Below are 20,974 nucleotides of genomic sequence, written 5' to 3'. Positions count from 1 at the left end.
AAAAATCCATCAAAACCATCGATGTTTTTCAATCTTTCTTTGAATTTGAAGAGAAACTATCGCGTCCTTTTCCTAGTTTTTATTTCCTTTTCTTCTTCGTTGTTGTTATCGTTCGTTTCTTCATTATTGATTATGTTAGATCTTCTTGATATATAATTAATATGTGACAATTGCATCAGTATCTTTCTGTTTCAATACTGTATGTGGACTGCCTATAAAAAAGGTTGTTGATAGAATAAATAAAATAAATTAACACACAAAACTGTCATCACCCCTAAATATTCACATTAAAAAACAATTATTTTAGACCTACACGCGTGTTAAGGTGAAGAAATAAAGACTTTACTTAAGTTTGTGAGGCTATAACCGCAGTGAGGGGGCCTACAGGCACTTCTGATTGACTGAATTACGAGAGAAGTGAAGTAAAACGAAGAATAACGGATATGTCTGCAACACAAGGCAAAGTCACTGGATGATCATGTGACTGCTTAGTGTTATAGATTTGTATCTTGTCCCCTCGACTGGACTGAGTCCATCAAGTCCATACGCAAACACATAGTTATTTAGCGCCACCTACTGGTGAAAGTAGTCTATGACAGGTATCAGGCGCATCGTATTTTTTATACAGTTCAAGTTTATAGTATATATATATGAGTTTTATTTGTCATGTACAAGATGGACGACAAGACAAAGGTCAGCAAGGCAGTAATTTGTGTGATTATTACATACAAATAGAACAAAGTAGAAAGAGTGTCATATAAAAATCATAAATACAACACCAAAAATTCTATACATTCAAATGTGCAGTTTAACATTCGAGGTTGCATATATATATATATATATAGTGACAGTGATTCCATGGACCATGGAAAAATTAACTCTTCCCCCATCTGCATGCAGGGGTGTCCATGGGGAGGAGACTGAACCCCAAATTGCTCCTTATAGAAAAAGTGCTGCCCATGGATGAAATGCAAGAATATGTGTGCTAAGGTTATTGGAAATACACTGTACTATAAGTGGTCAACAACACTATACATGCACTATATAAATACAGACCATTAATATGCAGAGGAGTAAACAATTATGCAGAATTGTCACCAATGCTCAGGTTTCCTCCTCTTCTCTACAACAAGGTATTTTATTTCCTGTTACATTCCCATATTCACCTCAGTATTTTTCAGCTCACCAACTGAATGTTCTCTATGTAATGTCGTTGGAAAAGTTTTAAATCATAATGTCTTCTACTCAAACTTCCCCCTTAGATCAATATTTCACTGTTCTGTAGCGTTATATTTTTCTGTTCAAGTAGGTGATTTGGCATTGCACTTGCTAAAGTTGAGGGATTCACATAAGCAAGTCAAGGCCCATGAAAACAGAAATTGCTCCGGAAATACATGCTCACTTGTGGTTCATAGATTAAGAATAAAAATGGAAGGTAGAGGCTTCAGCTACCAGGCTCCTCTCCTGTGGAGCCATCTCCCACTTTGGGTTTGGGAGGCAGTTCCCAGAGAAAACCCACACAGACACAGGGAGACCCCTTCAGGTTCAAACCCAGAACCTTCTTGATGTGAGGGAAACAACTGCATCATGCCACCCCCATTCTGCAAAGTGCCTAGCAACCTGTGTTGTGATTTGGCTCTATCCAAATAAAACTGAATGGAGCTGTCATAAGATACAATCGTAAAAGTTTTTGGTTATAGCAGTTTTATAATTTGAAAATAAAATTTTCCGCAAGGGACTCGCTTTTCTTAACACTTTAGGATTTTTTCCGGTATAAAAACTGACATTGTCAGGGCCAGTAGACCTCATGGGCACCAAAGAACAGTCCTTATGAAGCAAAAAATAATTTTTCTGGTCCCTGGTTATTGGAGTAAGACGTGAATAATGGTTAGGCTAAGGTTAAGGTTAGGCATGTATTGGTCATGGTTAAGGTTAGGGATCAGGTCTTGGTTAGACCAGGGGTGGGCAAACTTTTGGACTCGCGGCGGGCCACAATGGGTTCTAAAGTTTGACAGAGGGGCCGGGCCAGGAACAGATGGATGGAGTGTTTTTGTGAACTAATATAAATGACATGGAAAAATCATGAATCATGAAAGGATGTGGCCTTTAACAAGTAGCAAAGCATTCATTTACATATCAGGCATACAGCCTTCAATTGGACTTAATGGTAAATGGTTTCGGTTTTGTGTTTATATAGCGATTTTCTAGTCTTGCTGACCACTCAAAGCGCTTTACAGTACAGTTTTACATTCATCCATTCACACACACATTCATACGTTCATCTATTTGCAGCACTTTGTTATTCTATAGGGGGCCATTCAGGGTTTAGCATCTTGCCCAAGTATACTTCAGCATGCAGATAGGTCAGACTGGGGATCAATTGGCAACCTTCAGGTTGGAGGACGACCACTCTACCCCCTCAGCCAGCTTCAGCCTCAGCTTTCACTTCAATGAAAAGTATTTTGTTGTCCACTCCGTGTTAGGGTTAGGGTTTTCTTTGTCCACTCATTTTTTTTATATTTGAACAAGTTCGGCGGGCCGCATTACAAAGCCCAAAGGGCTGTTTATGGCCCGCTGGCCGTACTTTGCCCATGTCTGGGTTAGACTGTCGATGATGAATGAAAGTGAATACAAAATCTTAATGAGGTTAGCTTTGCAAACCGGTATTGCTATAATGTATTATTGTACATTGTAGATTTGAAATTAGATTTATGTTTTAAGTAAGAAAGTTTTTAAGTTAGGCTTAGGTTAAGATTATGCTTAGGCAAGTAGTAACTATGGTTATGGTTAGAGTAAGTCAATGTAAGGTCCTCTGAAGTCATGGAAACACGACTGTGTGTGTCTGTGTGTGCATGTGTTTGTGTGTCTGTGTGTATCTGTGTGTGTTTGTGTGAGCATGGAGTATATTGAGTCAGAACAAAAGTCAGAAAAGTATAACAAACAGACTTTGTGTTAATGTAGCCCTGTCCTCAGAAAAACCACAGAAGACCTCTTCAGAGGAGAGAGAACCACATACATCTGCTATGACTCTATCTGACTAACAGTGGACATGTGCCAAAACATTTGTGTTACATATTTGATTTATTTTGTTGTCAGCAAACTATAAGCCTCAGGTTTATCTTTCATGAGATCTACAATAAAACCCACGTTTTTATTTGATGAGTCAGGAGGTTGAGGACTGAATGATCCCAGGTTTAGTCCGTGTAGCTGTAATTACTGAATATTCCAGTCAAATGAGATGGGAAGGATAAACGTTGGGGTGGAACCATCATGTCACTATTGTGAAAAGCAGATGTGTCAACAGTGACCAACTCAGCAAACACCTTACCAGACGTGGGATGAGGCAATGTGATGTGTCAGTGTTCCAAGGAAGAAAATATGATGTAAAGGGATAGTTCACCCAAAAATGAAAAGTTACTCAATGTCTACTCACCACTTTGCCGATGGAGGAGTGGGTAAAGTGTTTGAGTCCACAGAACACTTTAGGAGTTCCAGGGGTGAACAGTGATTTAGCCAAATCCAATACAACTGAATTCAAGGGTGACCACTTCTTCAAAGGTAAAAAAAAAACTAAAGACAGAAACAAAAGATAACCTGACTCCATACTGCTCCTGTGGTGTCATCCAGGGGTCCATAAGCCCCTGACATTCAGATCTCACTCGGAATGGCATCATTTACACCAAGTTTTTAGGGAAGAGGTCCTGTGATATCCTCCTCTGGAGCCATGTTCATTTGTGTATCACAGCGGACAGTATGGTGGCAGTTTGGGGTTGTATTTCTGTTATGGGGTTTTTTTGCATTTGAAGAAGTGGTCGCAATGTATTGGATTCAGCTGCACCACTGTTTCCCCCTGAAACTCCTTAAGTGTTTTGTGGACACTTCATCCACCCCTCCATCTCCAAAGTGGTGAGGAGATAATGAGTAAACTTCCGTTATGGGGTGAACTATCTCTTTAAGGAAATAAACCAATTAACATCAGTTGCAACGCTAGATGGCTTCCCCTAATTCACGTTCCTATGTGAATTCAACAAAAGAGAAATGGCATCATCTCGGTCCCTGCTGACGTCACGTGGCTGATTCAGGCAGGCGTCATCGGGGACTTTTAACTTGCACACGTGGTTTCCAGGTGAGTGCGGTTGCATGACTTCCACCCTGCTCCTGTGTCCACAGTGTTTGTGCAACAGATCGGGACACGCACCGGCAATCTTTCCTCCGACAAGTGTGAACAGGAGCGATGACGCTGCAGTGAAGGAGCTCGCTCTACCAGCTGCTGAGCCTCAGCGAGTCTTGACGTTTGCTCCACCTCCTCCGCCCTGAAGCTCCGTCCCCGCGCCGAGGAGGCAGATTCTCCAGAGCGAGCGAGCGCACAGGAGGTGGACCGAGCCCCGAGGAGAAGAAGCGACGATGGCTGAAAACAAGATGGGCCCGAACCTCCAGGCTGGAGCTGGCTTCCTCGCCAAACGAGTCCAGAAGTCTCTGAATCGAGCTCAGGAGAAGGTGAGCAAGCCAGTTTGGTGAAGTCCCGCTGTGTTCCATGGAACTGTGCACGCTGTAAACTTCACACATTGTCTGTTCAGAGCTTGCTTTGTCAGCCAGCTTTATCTTGTGGTTAAATGGAATCAGCAGGATCCCTATCATACAATAAACCATCACTGTATACTATCAATAATATACAGAATAGCTTGTTTGGAACACTTGTGATGAGGGTGTAACTTGTGGTCGACCCCTAACATGCACAATCAGCATCTTGAGTCGAGTTTGAGTGTAGAAATAGTTTGATTTCCCATTCATTCAACTGAAAAGATAACGTTGAATAACCGACTTGACTGTTTTGCTCATAAATACATTGTCCTGTAGCCACAACGACCCTCCCAGTCTGCGGCAGGCTACCGTTATCTAGGTCTGTAGAGAGTTCTAACTCGAAAATGAAATCTTCCAAGGTGACAGGGCCAAACTGGGAGTGAGAAGCCGTGATATTCAACATCTGGCAAAGTGCTGATATGCAGACCATTCAGTGTGTGATCCAGGCCTTTGTCTCAGGAGTTCTCTTAAATGTGCACATGTTTTGCTGTTGTCAAGGATCAATGCATGAACATATATTGTTGTTGAGTGCTGTACAGACGTGTGCGCGGACACACAAGCTGCCACTTCCTGCCTGTGCACTTCCTCTCTCTCGCTCCGTTTGTGGCTGAGTTGTTAGATTTCACTCGGCTCCACCTCAAAACAGCAACTCCAATGAGTGGCTGCAAGATCGAAGCCTATTGTGGGGATTCTGGTATTTGTTTTATAGCTTTATTTATTAGCCATGGAAACTGGGAGGATGGCCATCACAACAACAAGAGCCTTTGTTGCAGATTTAAAGCTGAAGGTCCTTGAAATGTGTCAGTCTGTCAAACCGCTGCGTGCAGTGGAATGTGAAGGACGCTGTAAGAGTGAGCCAAGTGTGTCCAGTTCAGGTGGACCACAGCAACAGATGGTCCTGTATGTGGTGCATCAGTGTGTCCTTATAACTCCAGTCAGGCCGGTGTGTTCAGAGGAACCCAAACAGAAGATTATTGCAGATGTATTAGTATTTCCAGATAATGTATGTGGGCTGATAAATGAATCACTACACAGCAATGGCAGGAGAGAAAAAAGAATGTGTATCTGACCAAAAAAAATAACCACAAAACCTCTTGTAAAGACTGATTTATCTTTGGAATTTGTAATTTAGTATTTTCAAATGCCATAATGATATGAAGTTTGACTGACTTATTAGGAAAAAGTCCAGATATAACATCCTGTTTAAGGAAGAATTTGCATTGGCATAGATTTATCCTCACTCTTGGTTATTTTCAGTGTCGTCTTTGCTTTGTTTTGTTACTTATTACCTTATTTTCCTCTCCGGCTACATTCATGACTCATGCCAATGGGTATTTTTGCCTTATGAAATGTAAGTAGTCCTTCTCGGTATTTCATTGTACTTTGTGTCAATGACAACAGCGGCTGTAAATGTGAAATGCACAAATGTTGGGCTCAACATTAATCAGCCAGGCCAACTCTCTAGTTTCCCTCTTGTAACTGTTAATGTGGGGGTCCCATGTCTGACTACAATGCTGAGACTCACTTTCTCTGTTTTCTGCTCCTTAGGTCCTCCAGAAACTGGGCAAAACCATGGAGACCAAAGACGAACAGTTTGAGCAGTGTTTCACGAACCTCAACAAGCAGCAGGTACACCAGCACCTCACCTCTTCAGTATAAGGAGGCCTCTCTGCATGGCAGCCATTCACACATTCCCTGGCTCAAATTAAGGTCATGTAAACCAGCTTTTTTATTGTTAAGGAGCTCATTTGTTATCCCCCCTGACCAGAAATCTCCAGTTAAGTGGATTACTGCTCAGTTTGTTGTTGCATTGAGATGCCGTCCTGCAGGTTCAGACAGTCACCTCACCCTGGAAGATTAGAAATACTTACTTGTACAAGTTGCAACTCTCTCATTTTCTTATCAAATCTGCATAAATACTGTTTGTAGTCTACGTAAACTTTAACTTAAGCACTAAAGCAGTCTATATACTCATATTTAAGGAACTCTCAACTTTAAGGAATCAAAGTTTGTTTGTTTAGCAAATTTCAACAACAAGGCAATACAAAGTGCTTTACATATAATATAAGTCATGACAAATTTTAAAAGCAACATAAGAAAGTACTAATAAAAAGCATTCATAAAGAAATACAAAAGTTACGTAGAAAAAGATAATAAAATCAGAGTTAGTACAATTTAGTTTTGATTGAAGAGACAGAAAGTTGACTCGTCCCATACGAGTAAGAACACAATGTTCTTTTTACAAATTAGAAAATTAATATCAATAAACTGCACACGTTCTAATTGTAGTACTCCTGAGGTATTGCTGTTATAGCCTCACTTGCTCTCGTCCGACTGTTCAGTTCATGTGCTAAAGTAAGCTTTAGATCGACATCACTCTAAAGGAGTGCAACGACTTTATAAGATTTCTCTACTTGTGCTACAGTTACGCTATGTTTTCACATCCATCTTGGTCCCATCACTCCCTTGAGGCCACAGCATGCTGTGCAAACGTTACAGCTTCACTTTTAGGTTGTTCAGGGTTCACTCAGTGTCTAAGGCAACAACACAGCATAGGGAAACTGGCGGGAAGGAAGTCGACGCGCTGACACAACAGGACTTTCACTTCACCACGATCACCACATCAACTGTTTTGATTGTGATATAATTGAAAATGTGTTGTCAGATTGTCTTGCTTTGTGTGTTGAGTAGATGCAGTATAGATTTCCCATAGTGATACTGTAACAGAGGATCAAATTTAACATCTTTTTGTTTTCTGCTTTGTCCCTTGCATCCGCACACAGGTCGATGGAATCAGGTTGTTCAAAGACGTCAAAGCCTACCACGCAGCAGTGAAAGGTCGGTTTTCACAACTTGTACATCATTCACTCTCACACAATACAGTGCTATCAGAAAAGCACCCTTTTGCTCAGCACACTAGGTGAAGAATAGGGAAGTGACATTCTTCTATTCCTAGATCCTGTGTTTCACTTTTGCAATTCGGTCGGTGCTGCTTTGTTGCCCGTCTTGCCGTGAAAAACTGCCGATGCAGCATTGCATATAGGATTCATGTTCAGGAATCCATTGGTTTCTGGTGTTTTCAGCTTCTGCTTCTGCATAGTGGGCTCCACTCAGGAAACCAGTGTTGTTCTGACCTTCTCGGCGTGGGTGTAACTGTGCCACAAACCCTAAAAACAATACCACCACAAAGCACCGTGTGAAGCTGATGCTAGATGATAAGTTGCTCCATGTGGAGTCAAGATTAGGTTATGAGATTTTTACACAATGTCCTGCTCTTCTCCACAGCGGTGCATGAGACGTCCAAGCGGCTGTCCCAGACGTTGCAGGACATCTATGAGTCAGACTGGAACGGCGTGGAGGACCTGGCTGTCATCACCGAGGTGTGTTCACCATGTAGAAGTGTCATGTGTCTCTGGGAGCCGGATAACAAATAATCTGATAACATAATTTACATTTCAGCAGGTCAGGTTTGTTTTCAGGGAAATTCCATTTCACCAAACAAGTTTGATCGAGCATGATCTAGTTTACCATGCTGACAAATGTTTCCAGCCCATAGACTGTATCTAAACATGGACCACTTCCCCTTATTGTAAAAAAAATTAAGCTGAAATATCTGACTCCTGCTGATAAACATTCTCAACCAGTCCCTCAAATAAAAATAAAACACATCAGAAGCACAAACACTTGAACATACGAACCACCTAAAGTAATATGTGTTTTTGAGGCTTTTGAATGTGGTCCATCTCCATCGTGGCGACATACAGCCTGAACAAGAAAGAGCAAAACATGTATTTAAACAAACGGTGGTGAATTGAACATCCTGTTGTGATATGCAAGCGATGCACCTATGGCAGCTGAGGAGGCCATTCTTGTGGGAGAAATCTCAAAAGTAGATTGTGTAAATACATGTTATATACTTTTAAAAACTTTTGATGTTACAGTCTGCCATTGAACTTGAAATAAGTTAAGATCTTTAACTGATTCGAACACCAAGCAGCCACCTTTTGTTAACTGCCTTTTTAATATGGCAGGTTGTATATACACATGGCTGATGATTGGGCAAGACCTCTGACACACCCACCAGACAAGAGAAAACGTTCCTCAAAGCCTGTTGCGCACCAGCAAACATGTGCGTCACCATCAGCCCAGGAATCACAGCATGATGGTGCAAAACAAGACTTTGATTATACTTTTAATGAGCTGTTTTAGCTTAATCGCTAAATCCTAGTCAAGCCGCTGCATGGATAATAGGTCAAATACAGAAAAATAACTGCTTTTGTGGTTAATCACAGCAAGACAAATGATAAACGGATATAGAATATTGATATTTCTCTTTGGCTCATCAGTTATTTAGATTATTTATTTCACTACACTGGAGATAAAAAATGTAACAGCTGAGGAATAAATTTGTTTTGACGTAAAAGGATTAGAAGTATCCATCTGCTAAGTTCAGTTGCTGCATATTGTTACTGAAAGGGAGGGAATGAGGGGTTTCACAACTGTGCACGAGTGCTCCCACCACTTTGTGCAACATTCCTTGACTGAAATATTGTTTATTACAGTTAGAAAGGACTGTTACAGTTGTACTGATGCGATACTGGCTGTGTCTCTTAGAGTGAAGACCTGCTAAGGAACGACTATGAAGAGAAACTGAGTGACCAGATTGTCCGCACAATGGAGAACTACACGAGCCAGTTCCCTGAGGTCAAGGTAACGTGATACCTTTAACACAAGAAGCAACTTGTACGTTTGATGACACGTATAAATGGTCCATCCAGTTCCTGGTTGGAGGATTATGCTTTTTGTGAAGTATGGACGACGTCTGTTTCTCAGGAGCGAGTTGCTAAACGCGGACGCAAGCTTGTGGACTACGACTCGGCACGTCACCACCTGGAGGCGCTGCAGAGTGCCAAGAAAAAGGATGACGCCAAAATAGCAAAGGTAGGGTTATTTTGATGGTACAGCGCTGAAATGACGAGTCTCAATGTTTTTTGTTTTTTTAAAAAGAATCTCCCAATGCTCTGTTACAGGCAGAAGAGGAGTTTAACAAGACCCAGAGCGTCTTTGAAGAGATAAATAACGAGATGAGGGAGGAACTGCCTGTTCTCTATCAGAGGTACGTCTGACCGTGTGGAGTTTGATTAATGAATTTCAATAACAGGGTTTGCCTCAAAATTCCAGTAGGGGTCCTCCTATAATACAAAAGAAAACAATATTAATTACTGAGGTAGGTCACTAAACTGAACTGCTGTCTGTGTCTCTGTAGCCGTATAGGTTGCTACGTGACCGTTTTCCAAAACGTATCAAACCTGAGAGACGTCTTCTACAAGGAAATGAGCGTGGTAAGAGATAACACCCATCATTTTATTACATCACTCTCATGTTGTTGATATGAAGTATCTGATATCTGCCTTGCATCAGTTATACAGCAGGTTAAGGAAGAATTTCCACTGAAGTGTTTATGCTGTGGTTTGGTTTTGCAGCTGAACCGTGAGCTTTACAATGTGATGAAAAAGCTGGAGACTCAACACTCAGGGAAAGCTTTCATCATCAAGGGCCTGAACAGGTAAGGATTGTGTTGCTGCTGTCGTTTTGTTGTCTATGGTCACAGTGTTCACAACAAGAAATATCTTAAATGTCTGCCCACTAATTCCATGAACGTGTCTCTCTGGATATGCATATCTCATGAGCAGTTGAACTTATTGACTCTGCACAGTTATTGACCAGTGTACTCTTAGTGGTCTTGGGGAGTGCAGTGATGAGTTTAGGGCAATGTGGACAAGTGGAATTATAGAGCTTTTATTTTGAAGAGTTGTGAACTTGGGTCTGAAGATTGTGTCGGTTGCTTAACAAACCTTGTAAAAAGCCGACATGCACTTTCAATGCAATAAATCATTGAAAGTCATATATAAGCCACATATTTGAACAGTAATAAAGCAAATTCAGGTTAATTTTATGAAAAACATTGACTATAAACTGAACACAAAGTTTTCTACCTTAACTCTGCACCATAGCACCATAGCTCTGCTAATAATGTATAAAAAGTGAATTATATTGTCTGAGGGGGACTCACTAATGATAAGGAATCATTCTGAAATATCTCTGGAGCTTTAACACAGGACAAGAGAACAGGTATAGAAGAGGCACTGCACTAGTATGCACCGATGTGAACTCTCTTCAATGGCTCGTTAGTCTTACAAAATGTCTTGTTATGATCAGTTAAAACAACGTACAATTTTTTTTTTCTTCAACTAGTACGGCAGGCAAGTCGAAGAAGAGAAAATCCCTGGTTATCTCCAATCCCATCCCCTGCAATACTGCGTTCCCAGCTGACCATGTCTCCCTACACCCCTCCACCGAGAACGGAAAAGACGGCGAGCCCTCTTCCCCCCCTGCTCAACAGACCCAAAGCATCGCTGAAGAAACCAGCCAACCAGAAGAGGGCAGCGTCTCCTCCAAAGACATCAACTCGTCAGACTCCGATCTCAGCTCCAGCGGCACCAACACACCCCACAGGCAGTCGGTGTGTGAAAATGAGAACAGTGACAGGAGCACAGGGGGTCAAAGCCTGGAAGAGGTGGAGGAGCAGGAGGTGGCTGAAGCAGAAGCAGAGCTTGCTGGGAACCAGTCGGACGACTCGGGAGTGGGAGTGCCAAAGTTGGAGGCGGTGAGCCAGGAGGTGTCCAATCCCTCTGATTCTGCAGACAGTGATGCCTCACACACTCCTGAGCAGGAGACGCTGATGGATCAACCATCAGAGGAGGTCAAGCCCAAACCGGCACCGGTTCCTGCTCCTCGCCTCTCGTTCCGCTGCACTGACAGACCCCCTCTCCTTACTGCTGACCAGCAGGAGGAGACACAAGAAGCAACATCCGACCAGGAGACAGCAGAATCTAAAGATGTCTCCGGTTCCCACAGTCCACCTGGCTTCTTGTACAAGGTACCCAACTATCCTTTAAAGTGTCTATAATCAATATTTTTTAAACGATTTAAAACACTGAATTTAAGTAATGAACCTACAGGCAATTATCAGATGAAATTGAAGCCTCCTTCAGGTTGTTAGAGCCTTAAAGTAAGTTGCATAGTTGTCAGTCCCACAAATGTAATGTTTTGGTTCACCATCACTGCTCTCAGTAGCAGTTTTCAGACATGATACCCTGAGAAGGTCCTCACAATTCTTGTTTACCTTTGCCACATGGACAATTGGCAGGAAATTCTCCGCTCAGACGCGTTTACAACACAGAAATCTCCTGGTCGTTCAGGTGAGGTGTGGAGCTGCAGGCAGAAGAAGGATGGAACGTTTAAATTCCACTCTTGAGATCCTGTGTTTCTGTTCACAGCACAACAACACCACTGTTGGCTCTTATCGTCAAAGCTCTGACATCTCCATTGGTGTCACCTAGTGTATGGCTCCTCATTTCATCCTGAGATACTTGTATTATATTTGTTTTCCAGTTTTGTGCCTGGTGCATCAGCACGGCTTCTCGCACGGGGTGAATCCACCGCAGTATCGTCTGCTGTTTTCTCACATGGTCTCATTCCAGAGATTTAACTAGGGGGCTGGCAGGACCTTTGCGAGATCATTCGGAGTGCAGCTCAGGTCTGAAAGCAGCTTTAGTGTTGTGTTCTGCACCAGGAGAACTCAGTGTTCAGTGCCTGCTCAACACCGATCAGCAGACACCCACAGTCAGAGACGAGCTGGTAGTGAACATAGTGGAGCATGTAGCTGCTCCAGAGCCACATATTTGTTAGAAATTAATATGTAAAATTTAATTTAAAAGGTTAACAGGTTTTCATTTCCCTAAGTGATGGTTAGTTCATATCTCTTGCACACTGTGTTGGGATGTGGAGTGTTTAAGTCAAAGCTCAATGGTTGTCCGGGTCAAAGGGTTCACCAGATTACAAAAAGGTAAATATTTTCTCATTAAGCTCAAGTATCTCGACATGGAGACAGTTTGACTAACTTTGTCAAGGATGTGAGATTCCAGTCTCTGAGGTCTCTGCCAATACGCAACATTTAAAAGACCTCACAGTGAAATGTTGCAATAGGAACTAGTGTACTAAAGAAATAGGTGACAGTGTGTTCCTTGTATGGGTGTATAAAGGAGTGGCTGTGGAATCATTTGAATAATACCTTTTCTAATCCATGAAGGCACAAATTGCATTTACCTCCTATTTAGTTGGTCGAAGGAAAATCTCGAAAAAATCTGAAAAACATTTAATCCTTTTGGTGAACCCACCCTTTAAAAGGTAACTGATGGTCGTTGGTTCGATCCCAGTCTTTCCCTTATGCTTGCGAAGTGCCCTTGGGCAAGATACTGAAACCCGAATTGCCCCTAATAGTTATTGGAAGTCGCTTTGGATAAAAGCGTAAGCTAAATGATCTGTAATGTAAAGTAAATTCCTAAGCTTGCATCGATGTGCCTTTCGTTTTACACCAGGGGTTGGCGCTAGAGAGCCATGCAGCATCTGAAGAGGGCCTTCTCCAGTTTGAACAGGGAGACGTCATCCTGGTACTTGCTGACACTCAAGAGGTTGGTTTGTGTACTTGTTAAAGCTTATCTCGTTTCCTGTGCTACGTCAGAGATGGAGGAGATAGAAGAGTAAAGTCTGCTCCCTCTAACTGAATATGTTGTTCTGGTTTGTCAAACTTGAAAAATAAGTGGCATGAGCCATAAGTTGTAGGTTTAGGAATCCTGTCAGCTCCTGTCAAGCTTTAGCACTAGAATAAACTGTTGTTGCTAAGAATGCATATAAATAACTGAGAGGTAAACTGTTCCATTATGCATTTTTAAAAGATACAACTTTATCCATTTTTATTTTTAACATTTTATATTTCTTTCAACTGGATGTAATGTCAGATCTGATTGTTGATTTGCTTCTTTAAGATCTCACATGTGTTTAATGTGTCTCACAGCAAGACGGCCTGGTGAGGGGGATCAGGGAGGAGAGCTGGAACCAGCACACAGATCTAGAAAATCACTCTGGGATCTTCTCGGAAAAACTCATCCAGCCTGTTCAGCCAGAATGAGGCAGTGGTCACTCCTCCGTCTGAAAAATCTCTTCTTCCACCCAAGAGTTCTCTCTCTTTCTCTCTCCTCTCTCTCTCTCTCTCTCTCTCTCTCTCTCTCTCTCTCTCTCTCTCTCTCTCTCTCACACTCACACTCACACTCACACAAATGGAGGGAGTGAACCCATGTGTTTTGGGTGCAGATCCTGTATAAACAGATGAGCGAGTCCCACGCGGTTACTCACGTGCTAAGATGTTGCAACATGTGGAACAAAAGAGAATGAGCTGCAGAACATTTTGTAAGAGATGTTTGTAAAAGTTACAGTATTGACAGTATTTTACTCTTTTTGTATTTTAAATGTCTTTCTATGAAACACTGTGAAAAGCTTTTTTTAAATTGATTCTTTAACCTTGTGTAAAACCTCCCAATAAAGTTCTAAATAAAAAAGGAGGATGTGACTCTGAAATTTTCATACAACCGCTTCTTTATTGCGCCAGGTCTTCATTTGATAAATCCAAGTGGAGACGACTCAGTCAAGAGATTTTGCATTTTGTAAATAAAGTTGTGGCAGGACTGCAGATAAACAGCCTCGAGAAAAGGGCTCCAGTGATTCACCAGATTGGAATGTGAAAATAATGTCAAGACCTGGGAACTGAGACTTGTTGACTGACTGACTGTGAGAAGTTTATGGAAGAGAGGTCTGTCTTTTATAAAAACATACTGAGCTGGGGCTCATGCCATCTAGTTTGGTAGTTCTGCTGTGTGGAAACGAGAAACTAGATTTTCTTACTGCAGATTATACACAGATCCAATGCAGCCAGCTGGTTAATGAGCTCACACCAAAAAGGGAGTTGAAGGATACGTGTGGATAAATGCAGCTATATCGCTGCTCTGTTACACAGTTGTTTCCTGGCTTTTCAGACAGATAGCTGTGGTGTGCTGACTGGGTTGAGACTTCAGTTTGGTGTGGTCATGTTAAGGGCCAACAGCTGGGGCTGTCAACAAGCTCCTGCACTAGCAAATCAATTGGCTGCAGTTTCTACATATCCAAAGGACTGACACAAGGCAGGACCACGTATTTAGTCTGGGAAACAAGATTAAGAAGAGACAATTACCGTTCCTGTGGTGCCCAACACTTAAGTGAACACTCATTTCAAACAGACGGATCAGAGCAATCGTGGTCACTGGTTAGAGCGAATGCAACAGAACGATTGTGTAGCTCAAACGGAGAGGATGTGAATTCTGTGATGAAAATCAGTCGATCAACAAAATCTTCATCCTAATGGAAATTAAACAGCAGTCCATCCTGTATTCTTGTTGTATGAGAGTAGTGCTGGGAAGAGGCGTTCACACTCTGGGGTTTATTGGGACTTGTTGAGGCCTCTGGGTTTTGTTGTAAGTTCCATTGAAAGGTGTTCGCTCATTATACAAACAAGTTTCGACACAGCCAGTTAACGTCCGCGCTTTATCGACTTTGTGTCAAGTTGGTCTTTCTACAGAAAAATGAACAATTTGAACAACCACTGGTCACCTCAATCTATGATGAAGACCAAGCCAAACGATCTATGATTGAAAGCTAAGAGAGGGATTTTGAGATGAGATCATCAAACCTCTCTGAAACCTTCTATTTCAGTAAAGATGCAATAGAACATTTTAAGGAAGTGAGGTGGCGATGATCTGTCAGGTTGCTGATGAGCCAAATTGTGCGATGAGGGAGCAGACGTTGCCGGGACGAATTTCAACAGTAACCTTAATTCAATAGAAGTTAGAGGGTGGAATACATGTTGAAACAAAGGTGGGCCTGCTGTGTCTTCTGTTCCAGATGAGAAACTGCTGCTGCAGGGTTTCTTAACATACTAGTGAACTTCATTCAGCACCATTCCTGCTAAATGAAATCACCACAGTGACACAGGGACTCGGGGTGTAAAGTCGCCTGACTTGGGATGGACTCTCTCTTTCGCCTGTTTGCTGAAAGCAGAACATGAGATCGATTCAAGTCGCAAAGTCTGTGGTTTCCTAGTGATTCTCCTGTGAAATAACATCTGGATATAAAAGGGTTTACAACCTACCTGGCCGCTGATTTACAGCTGTTGTTTTTGCCTGTGGGGGCAGAGAAAACCTTTTCCTCCACTGGAGCATTTTTCCTGAATACGCAATGAGATATTTCCTCCGATTAATTACTCTTTCAACTCACAGGAAGCCCTTTTAGGTGGTTGTGGGCATGGTTGCTGGTTGATAGCAGTGGTTTAGGCTTTTTAAATTCTTATCAAACACAGAATAATGAATTCATTATGTTGCCTTTCCTTCCAGAGCATTTTACATCTTTATCTTCCTCTTGGTTTCCTTCTCTCCTCCTTTCTTCCACGGTGAAGGAGAAACCAGACACTCTAAATATAGACACATTTCCCTGGAATATTTTTCAGGCAACCTGTGGGAATACACTGAAAGATCAGGACACAGACAGCCACAGTCAAGCCCACCTCTTTTGTTAGAAATCCAGTGGTAACTGAGACTCTGTTATTAATAGAGCTGCTCCGTCCCTGCGAGGTTAATATTGAAAGGTGATATTCACAGTGGAGGATTCGAGGCTCCACTCCAATGTGAATATAATGCATTGTTGTTTGTCTTTTTCTCAATGAGGGGCCTCTGTCTGGCTGAGCACATCACTCTGGGGCCTGTTTCTTCTCCGCCAGCCTCGTGCTTCTCTGCCCGGTTGTGGTGTGAGTGTGCGCTCGCAGCGTCTCGAGGGGAGTAGGTGAGTAGGTTACACAGGGCAAACTGGAGTATCTGCTCGGGTCCATTAGGGAGTGGTGTTGTGTTGACAATCCGGATGATAGATAAACTCGGATATGGTCCCTGGGAGAGCTATGGAGTTACAACCACTGCTAGCTCACATTCCTCATCATTCAAACTCAGTGTGGATCAGGCTGATGGAAATGAGAACCAATCAGAGCTTTGACTGCTGTATGTTCATGAGTGCATACACCCCCATGAATATATGTCTCTGTTGGTTGTGGGGAAAATATTAAAAGAAGGAGAATTAACTTTTTGAATGTCTGTATAGGTCATGCACTTGCACTGACATAGCAACAAATTGCTGAATCACAAAAAAAACATGAATGAGCTGGGGCACTGGCAGAGGGCATACTTCCCGGCTTGCACCCTATCATGCAATATCAAAGAAAGTGAAAATAATTCCTGGTTATGCCTCCTCTTCTTCTTAAGAGTGGTCGGTTTGAGCAAACCCAAGTCTGGGAAATACTGCCTCAACACCCTAGGACCAGATCTGGTTTTCCAACACGCTGCATGCCGTCTACTTCGGAGAGAACCCCGGGAGGATGCTGTTGATGAAAGGAATCAGAGACGGCAACTGAGGCTAAACAACAAATAGTCTGCCCAGCTACAAGGGTTTTACTGCAACAGCCACCATTAGGTTGCTAAAAGAGCTGGGAAAACACGCACTAACCTGTGCCAGACCATAAAAGAAAAATCAGGGACTGCAGAAGCTGCAGCCGATGGCTCTGGATCAAGAGGAAAGACCCCAACTGGGCCCCACAATGTTAGGGACACACGCACGTTTGATGAGCCTGTGGTGGGCCTACCTTAGCAGAGGGTGTCTTTTAAATAAAAGGCCGAAACCCCCTGATGACACTAAGTTACACAACTGAAGATATGTTCCTAATACTGCTGGTGGTCACGAACATCTTCTGGTGGTTGGCAATTCATCTTCAGACCACAGTGCGAAAGGCCTACAAACTTATGAGAGACATTCACCATCTTGTCCTATGTTTTAAAAATAAAATATGCCGGCTTTCCACCAAGTTTCAATAATTTCCGTTCAGTAGCTTTTGAGTAATAGACAGACAAACACCAACGAAAACATAAACTCTGATGATCTTCTTGTCGGAGGTACACGTTTAACCTCAGTGGGAATAGTATAGAGGAAATCTTCAGGCTGTATTCCTTCCCGTAACAATATTCTTTTTCCTCTCCCCCCGACTCAGGAACGGTAGAGGTCAGGGAAGGTTGGAGGTCAGAGCTCAGACACACAAAAACGTCCCTGGAGCCGGTTGTGAGTGAGTGTGTTGCTCTACGATACTTCAGCATGGTAGATGACTGCTGAAGCTGGAGGTCCTTGAGCTGCAGGATGATCCTCCAACCCACAACACCACCTTCCTGTGTATTGTGCATGCGCTCTTACTTCTTTGTATACGAGGTGCTCACACACAGCTGTTCTGTGTTTTGGAGAACTTGCTACTGCGGCTTCATCCATCGATCACTACTGAGCAAACTCCAGCTCCCAATGAACAAGATGGCAGTGTTCATATCTTGGCTATTTTGACTTAATCTGTGGATAGTGGGAGGAAGTGGAGAACTGTAATCCTTCATATACGGTCTATTGTTTGTCACTACAAGTGTCATCTTTCACTTTACACTTTACACCGTTGTTTATATAAGAATACCCAAGAACCAACAAACTGGATAGGCAAAGAAAAAGGCCAACTGTACCATTTGTTCACCAGTGTTTAGAACTACAGATGTTTGTAGATCAATTTTGAGATGAAGAGTTGCATGAAATTATGCAAGTTCTTTGATTGAGTATCCCTCTGAAGTGTTTAGTGAATTCAGGTCAACGTTAAATCTTCTATTAAGGTATTAGCCTTGGGTTCTTTTAGTCAGATCACATATTATGCTATAAGTCATGTCAGGTCAGAACCCAAGATATCTGATCCTCCTGAGGTGAGTCATGTCAGGCTTTATAAATACCCAAACTTTGACTTGAGCATGTACTCAGCAATCCTTCCCCCAAAACTCCCACATTCACAGCCAGGTTGTTGTTTTAATTGTGGTAATTCTGCAGCTTCCTGTGTGTGTAGGTGGCCTGGTGCATGTGTTTGTGTGTGTACGTGCGTGTGTGTGTTGAGAAGAGTGCTCTCTTCTCCATATTCTGGTGCTCAAGACAACATGCAGACACTTCTAGTAGGTGTGTGTTATGTCTCTTATCACCCTTCATTGACATAATGGAGACACCCCTTTGCATGCGTGCATATGGGTATGTGTGTGTGTGTGCGTCTGTGTGTGTGTGTGTTTGTGTGTGTGTGTGTGTATGTGGGGGATGGGTGTAGGTTTGGCTGTGAAAAGGCTTAAATAAAATCCCCCAAATGGCTGGCAAGGTGACCAGTGGAAAATGAAGGCATTTAAACTTTACAACCATCCACATATAACGAAAATAATTGCTAAAAAAAGAAAAGCTAAAAAGGTGTTACAGCACAATTCTTTCCTCAGGGTTTTTCAATTAGCCTGCAGATGCAATTACCTCACAAGGTCTTTGAGCTTTTGCAGTTTCAGCACACCCACTGGAATATGCTCCTTTTCCACAGGCTTGAGCCAAATCAGGAAAGGTCAACCCATATTCACTTTATCCCTTTTTCTTCTTTTTCATAGTAAGGTTAAGAGTCCCCACAGTATGAAACCGTTTATCACTGACTTTCTGCAACGTTTCAAGTCTAATGTGATAACAACTTTTGGTTTTTGGGCCAATGTTCACACTGAGGTAGAGTTTGAAAACCAACACACGACCCCTCCACTGTTTGACCCTCTGTGAAGTTACAGGTGCCATTCCTAAGATTATACAATGAAACTTCTTCTGAGGTGAAGATCCGTTTTCAATTTTAAACCCCAAATAAAAAATCTGATGCTTGATTTGGACCAAGATACACATTAGCAAGCATTTGCATATTTACACAAGTGCGAGACAAAGAGAAATATTAGCAATCCTGTGGGGTTGTTACTGGCTACATGATGAGTATAATTCTAATATTAACCCTCCGCTTAGCTCTGTTTAGGTCTCCTCCAGCTCCAAAGAGAAAGTACCCTAGTGTCTGCTTAATGCTCCTCAAGTTAGCTGGACATTTATTTCTGCCCTTCGGTGCTCAGTTAACATACAGTGGGTTTACCAATGCTTTACTGAAAGTCTCTCCCTGCTGCTGCTGCTGCTAGAAACAGGGTTGGATAGAGCGGTGAGAGCAAATCGAAAACAGTTATGGGCCATAAAAATAAAACAATGAACAAATGCTGAAAAACTCTGCAAAGTCAGGTGATAATTCTCTGTGGGTTTGTTACCATGAGATGCACCATGAGAGTTTGCCACTCAAACCACTGTTCATTTAAAATTATTGATTATTGCAGCTTTAAACTGCATCTGTCTTAAATCAAGTTTTTGACTAATTGTTACCACAGCTTCTTTATCTTCCATGCAGACTATTTAGCTTTTTAGTAGCAAGTTCAATTTGCAAACCACTGTTCAGGAACCAATTCACAGATTTTGCACAAGCATTTGAACAAGATAGAAAAGGCAATTTTTCATGTTTCACCACGTAGCAAATAAACAGCTATTAAAAAAAACAATTCAGTATTTCAAACAATTATGAATGTCTGTGAAGGTGCATTTTCTGTATGAACACAAATGTGGCTTCTGGTGCAAAGTATGATAAAAAAAAAAATATATTTAAATCCCATCTTGCTTTAAAGGAACTATATAATATACAACCCCCTCAGCCAGCAATTTTTCATCTGAGCAAGATTTACAAGTCGCAGAAGATTCCCGATTTTTTCTGTAGTGGCTGTAGTTAGTTGACTTACAGCTTTACATGATACAAATGTGACTTTGTGGTTTATGAGTGAGGGAGACCACTGTAAAAACCTGATCTGCACTACATTCTTTTAAATGTTTGTTAAAGGTTTCACACAACTTGTTGCAGTTCGTACTTCATGCCAACAGAGGTCAATAAAGGTCATGGATTGGTTGATCGCCACTGAACAAGAAACACCATATGCTAACGTTGTCCCCTGAGCGGCTCCAGGTCTCTCTCTAACAAGCAGGACACTAAATAACTTAGTTTAACCATCTATAACCTGAAGCTTTTATAAGGTACAACATAAAGAGTGTAATAATGGACCTCACTTAAGAGTTGAATTGGTTCCATTTAACAGTGAGCCTCAGGGCTGGAAACAACTTTCTCTACATGAGACAAACTCCAGCCTATAGCACCATCAGCTGGCATTTGTTTCTTTATAAGGGTACAACACGTTTGTATTATCAGCTTCCATGTGGCCCAGCATGCTTCCTCTGTGCTGTGATTGGGCTTTTACAGTGAAAACTTTCTTTGTCCAACTTCTGTTGCCTTTGGCTGGTAACACATCGTGACTCACACTTCTTCAGATTTGACACCCTCTTTTCCTATAGGCAACACACACACCCAAACACACACACACACACGCATGAGGAACCCTCCAAGTGATCCCGTCCTGTATGCTTGTCTGCCTGTCAGTTTGCCATGACAGCAGGTCTACTACCAGCAGTTGATGAGAGACAGAGCTGA

At 42.2% G+C, this 20,974-nt stretch overlaps 1 protein-coding gene across 1 annotated transcript; it reads left to right on the top strand.

Annotated features, from left to right (window-relative positions):
* Nucleotides 1–4,121: 4,121 nt before the first annotated feature.
* Nucleotides 4,122–14,042, top strand: bin2b (bridging integrator 2b). Its single transcript, XM_062394757.1, has 12 exons — nt 4,122–4,497; nt 6,130–6,210; nt 7,365–7,419; nt 7,867–7,961; nt 9,196–9,291; nt 9,415–9,522; nt 9,612–9,697; nt 9,848–9,923; nt 10,065–10,147; nt 10,837–11,521; nt 13,023–13,115; nt 13,499–14,042. Exons 1-12 carry the CDS (start codon nt 4,405–4,407, stop codon nt 13,610–13,612), a joined length of 1,665 nt encoding a protein of 554 aa, XP_062250741.1. The 5' UTR covers nt 4,122–4,404; the 3' UTR covers nt 13,613–14,042.
* Nucleotides 14,043–20,974: the final 6,932 nt, after the last annotated feature.

The sequence above is a fragment of the Platichthys flesus genome, chromosome 2 (genome assembly GCF_949316205.1).
Source record: "Platichthys flesus chromosome 2, fPlaFle2.1, whole genome shotgun sequence".
NCBI lineage: Eukaryota > Metazoa > Chordata > Actinopteri > Pleuronectiformes > Pleuronectidae > Platichthys > Platichthys flesus.
Note: the sequence above shows the minus strand (reverse complement) of the source record. Positions and strands in the feature narration are given on the sequence as shown.

Coding starts and splice junctions, on each gene's coding strand:
- bin2b (XM_062394757.1), top strand. CDS start 4,405: ATGGCTGAAAACAAGATGGGCCCGAACCTCCAGGCTGGAGCTGGCTTC. Junction 9,292..9,414: donor GCCAGTTCCCTGAGGTCAAG/GTAACGTGATAC, acceptor TCTGTTTCTCAG/GAGCGAGTTGCTAAACGCGG. Junction 9,924..10,064: donor TCTACAAGGAAATGAGCGTG/GTAAGAGATAAC, acceptor TTGGTTTTGCAG/CTGAACCGTGAGCTTTACAA.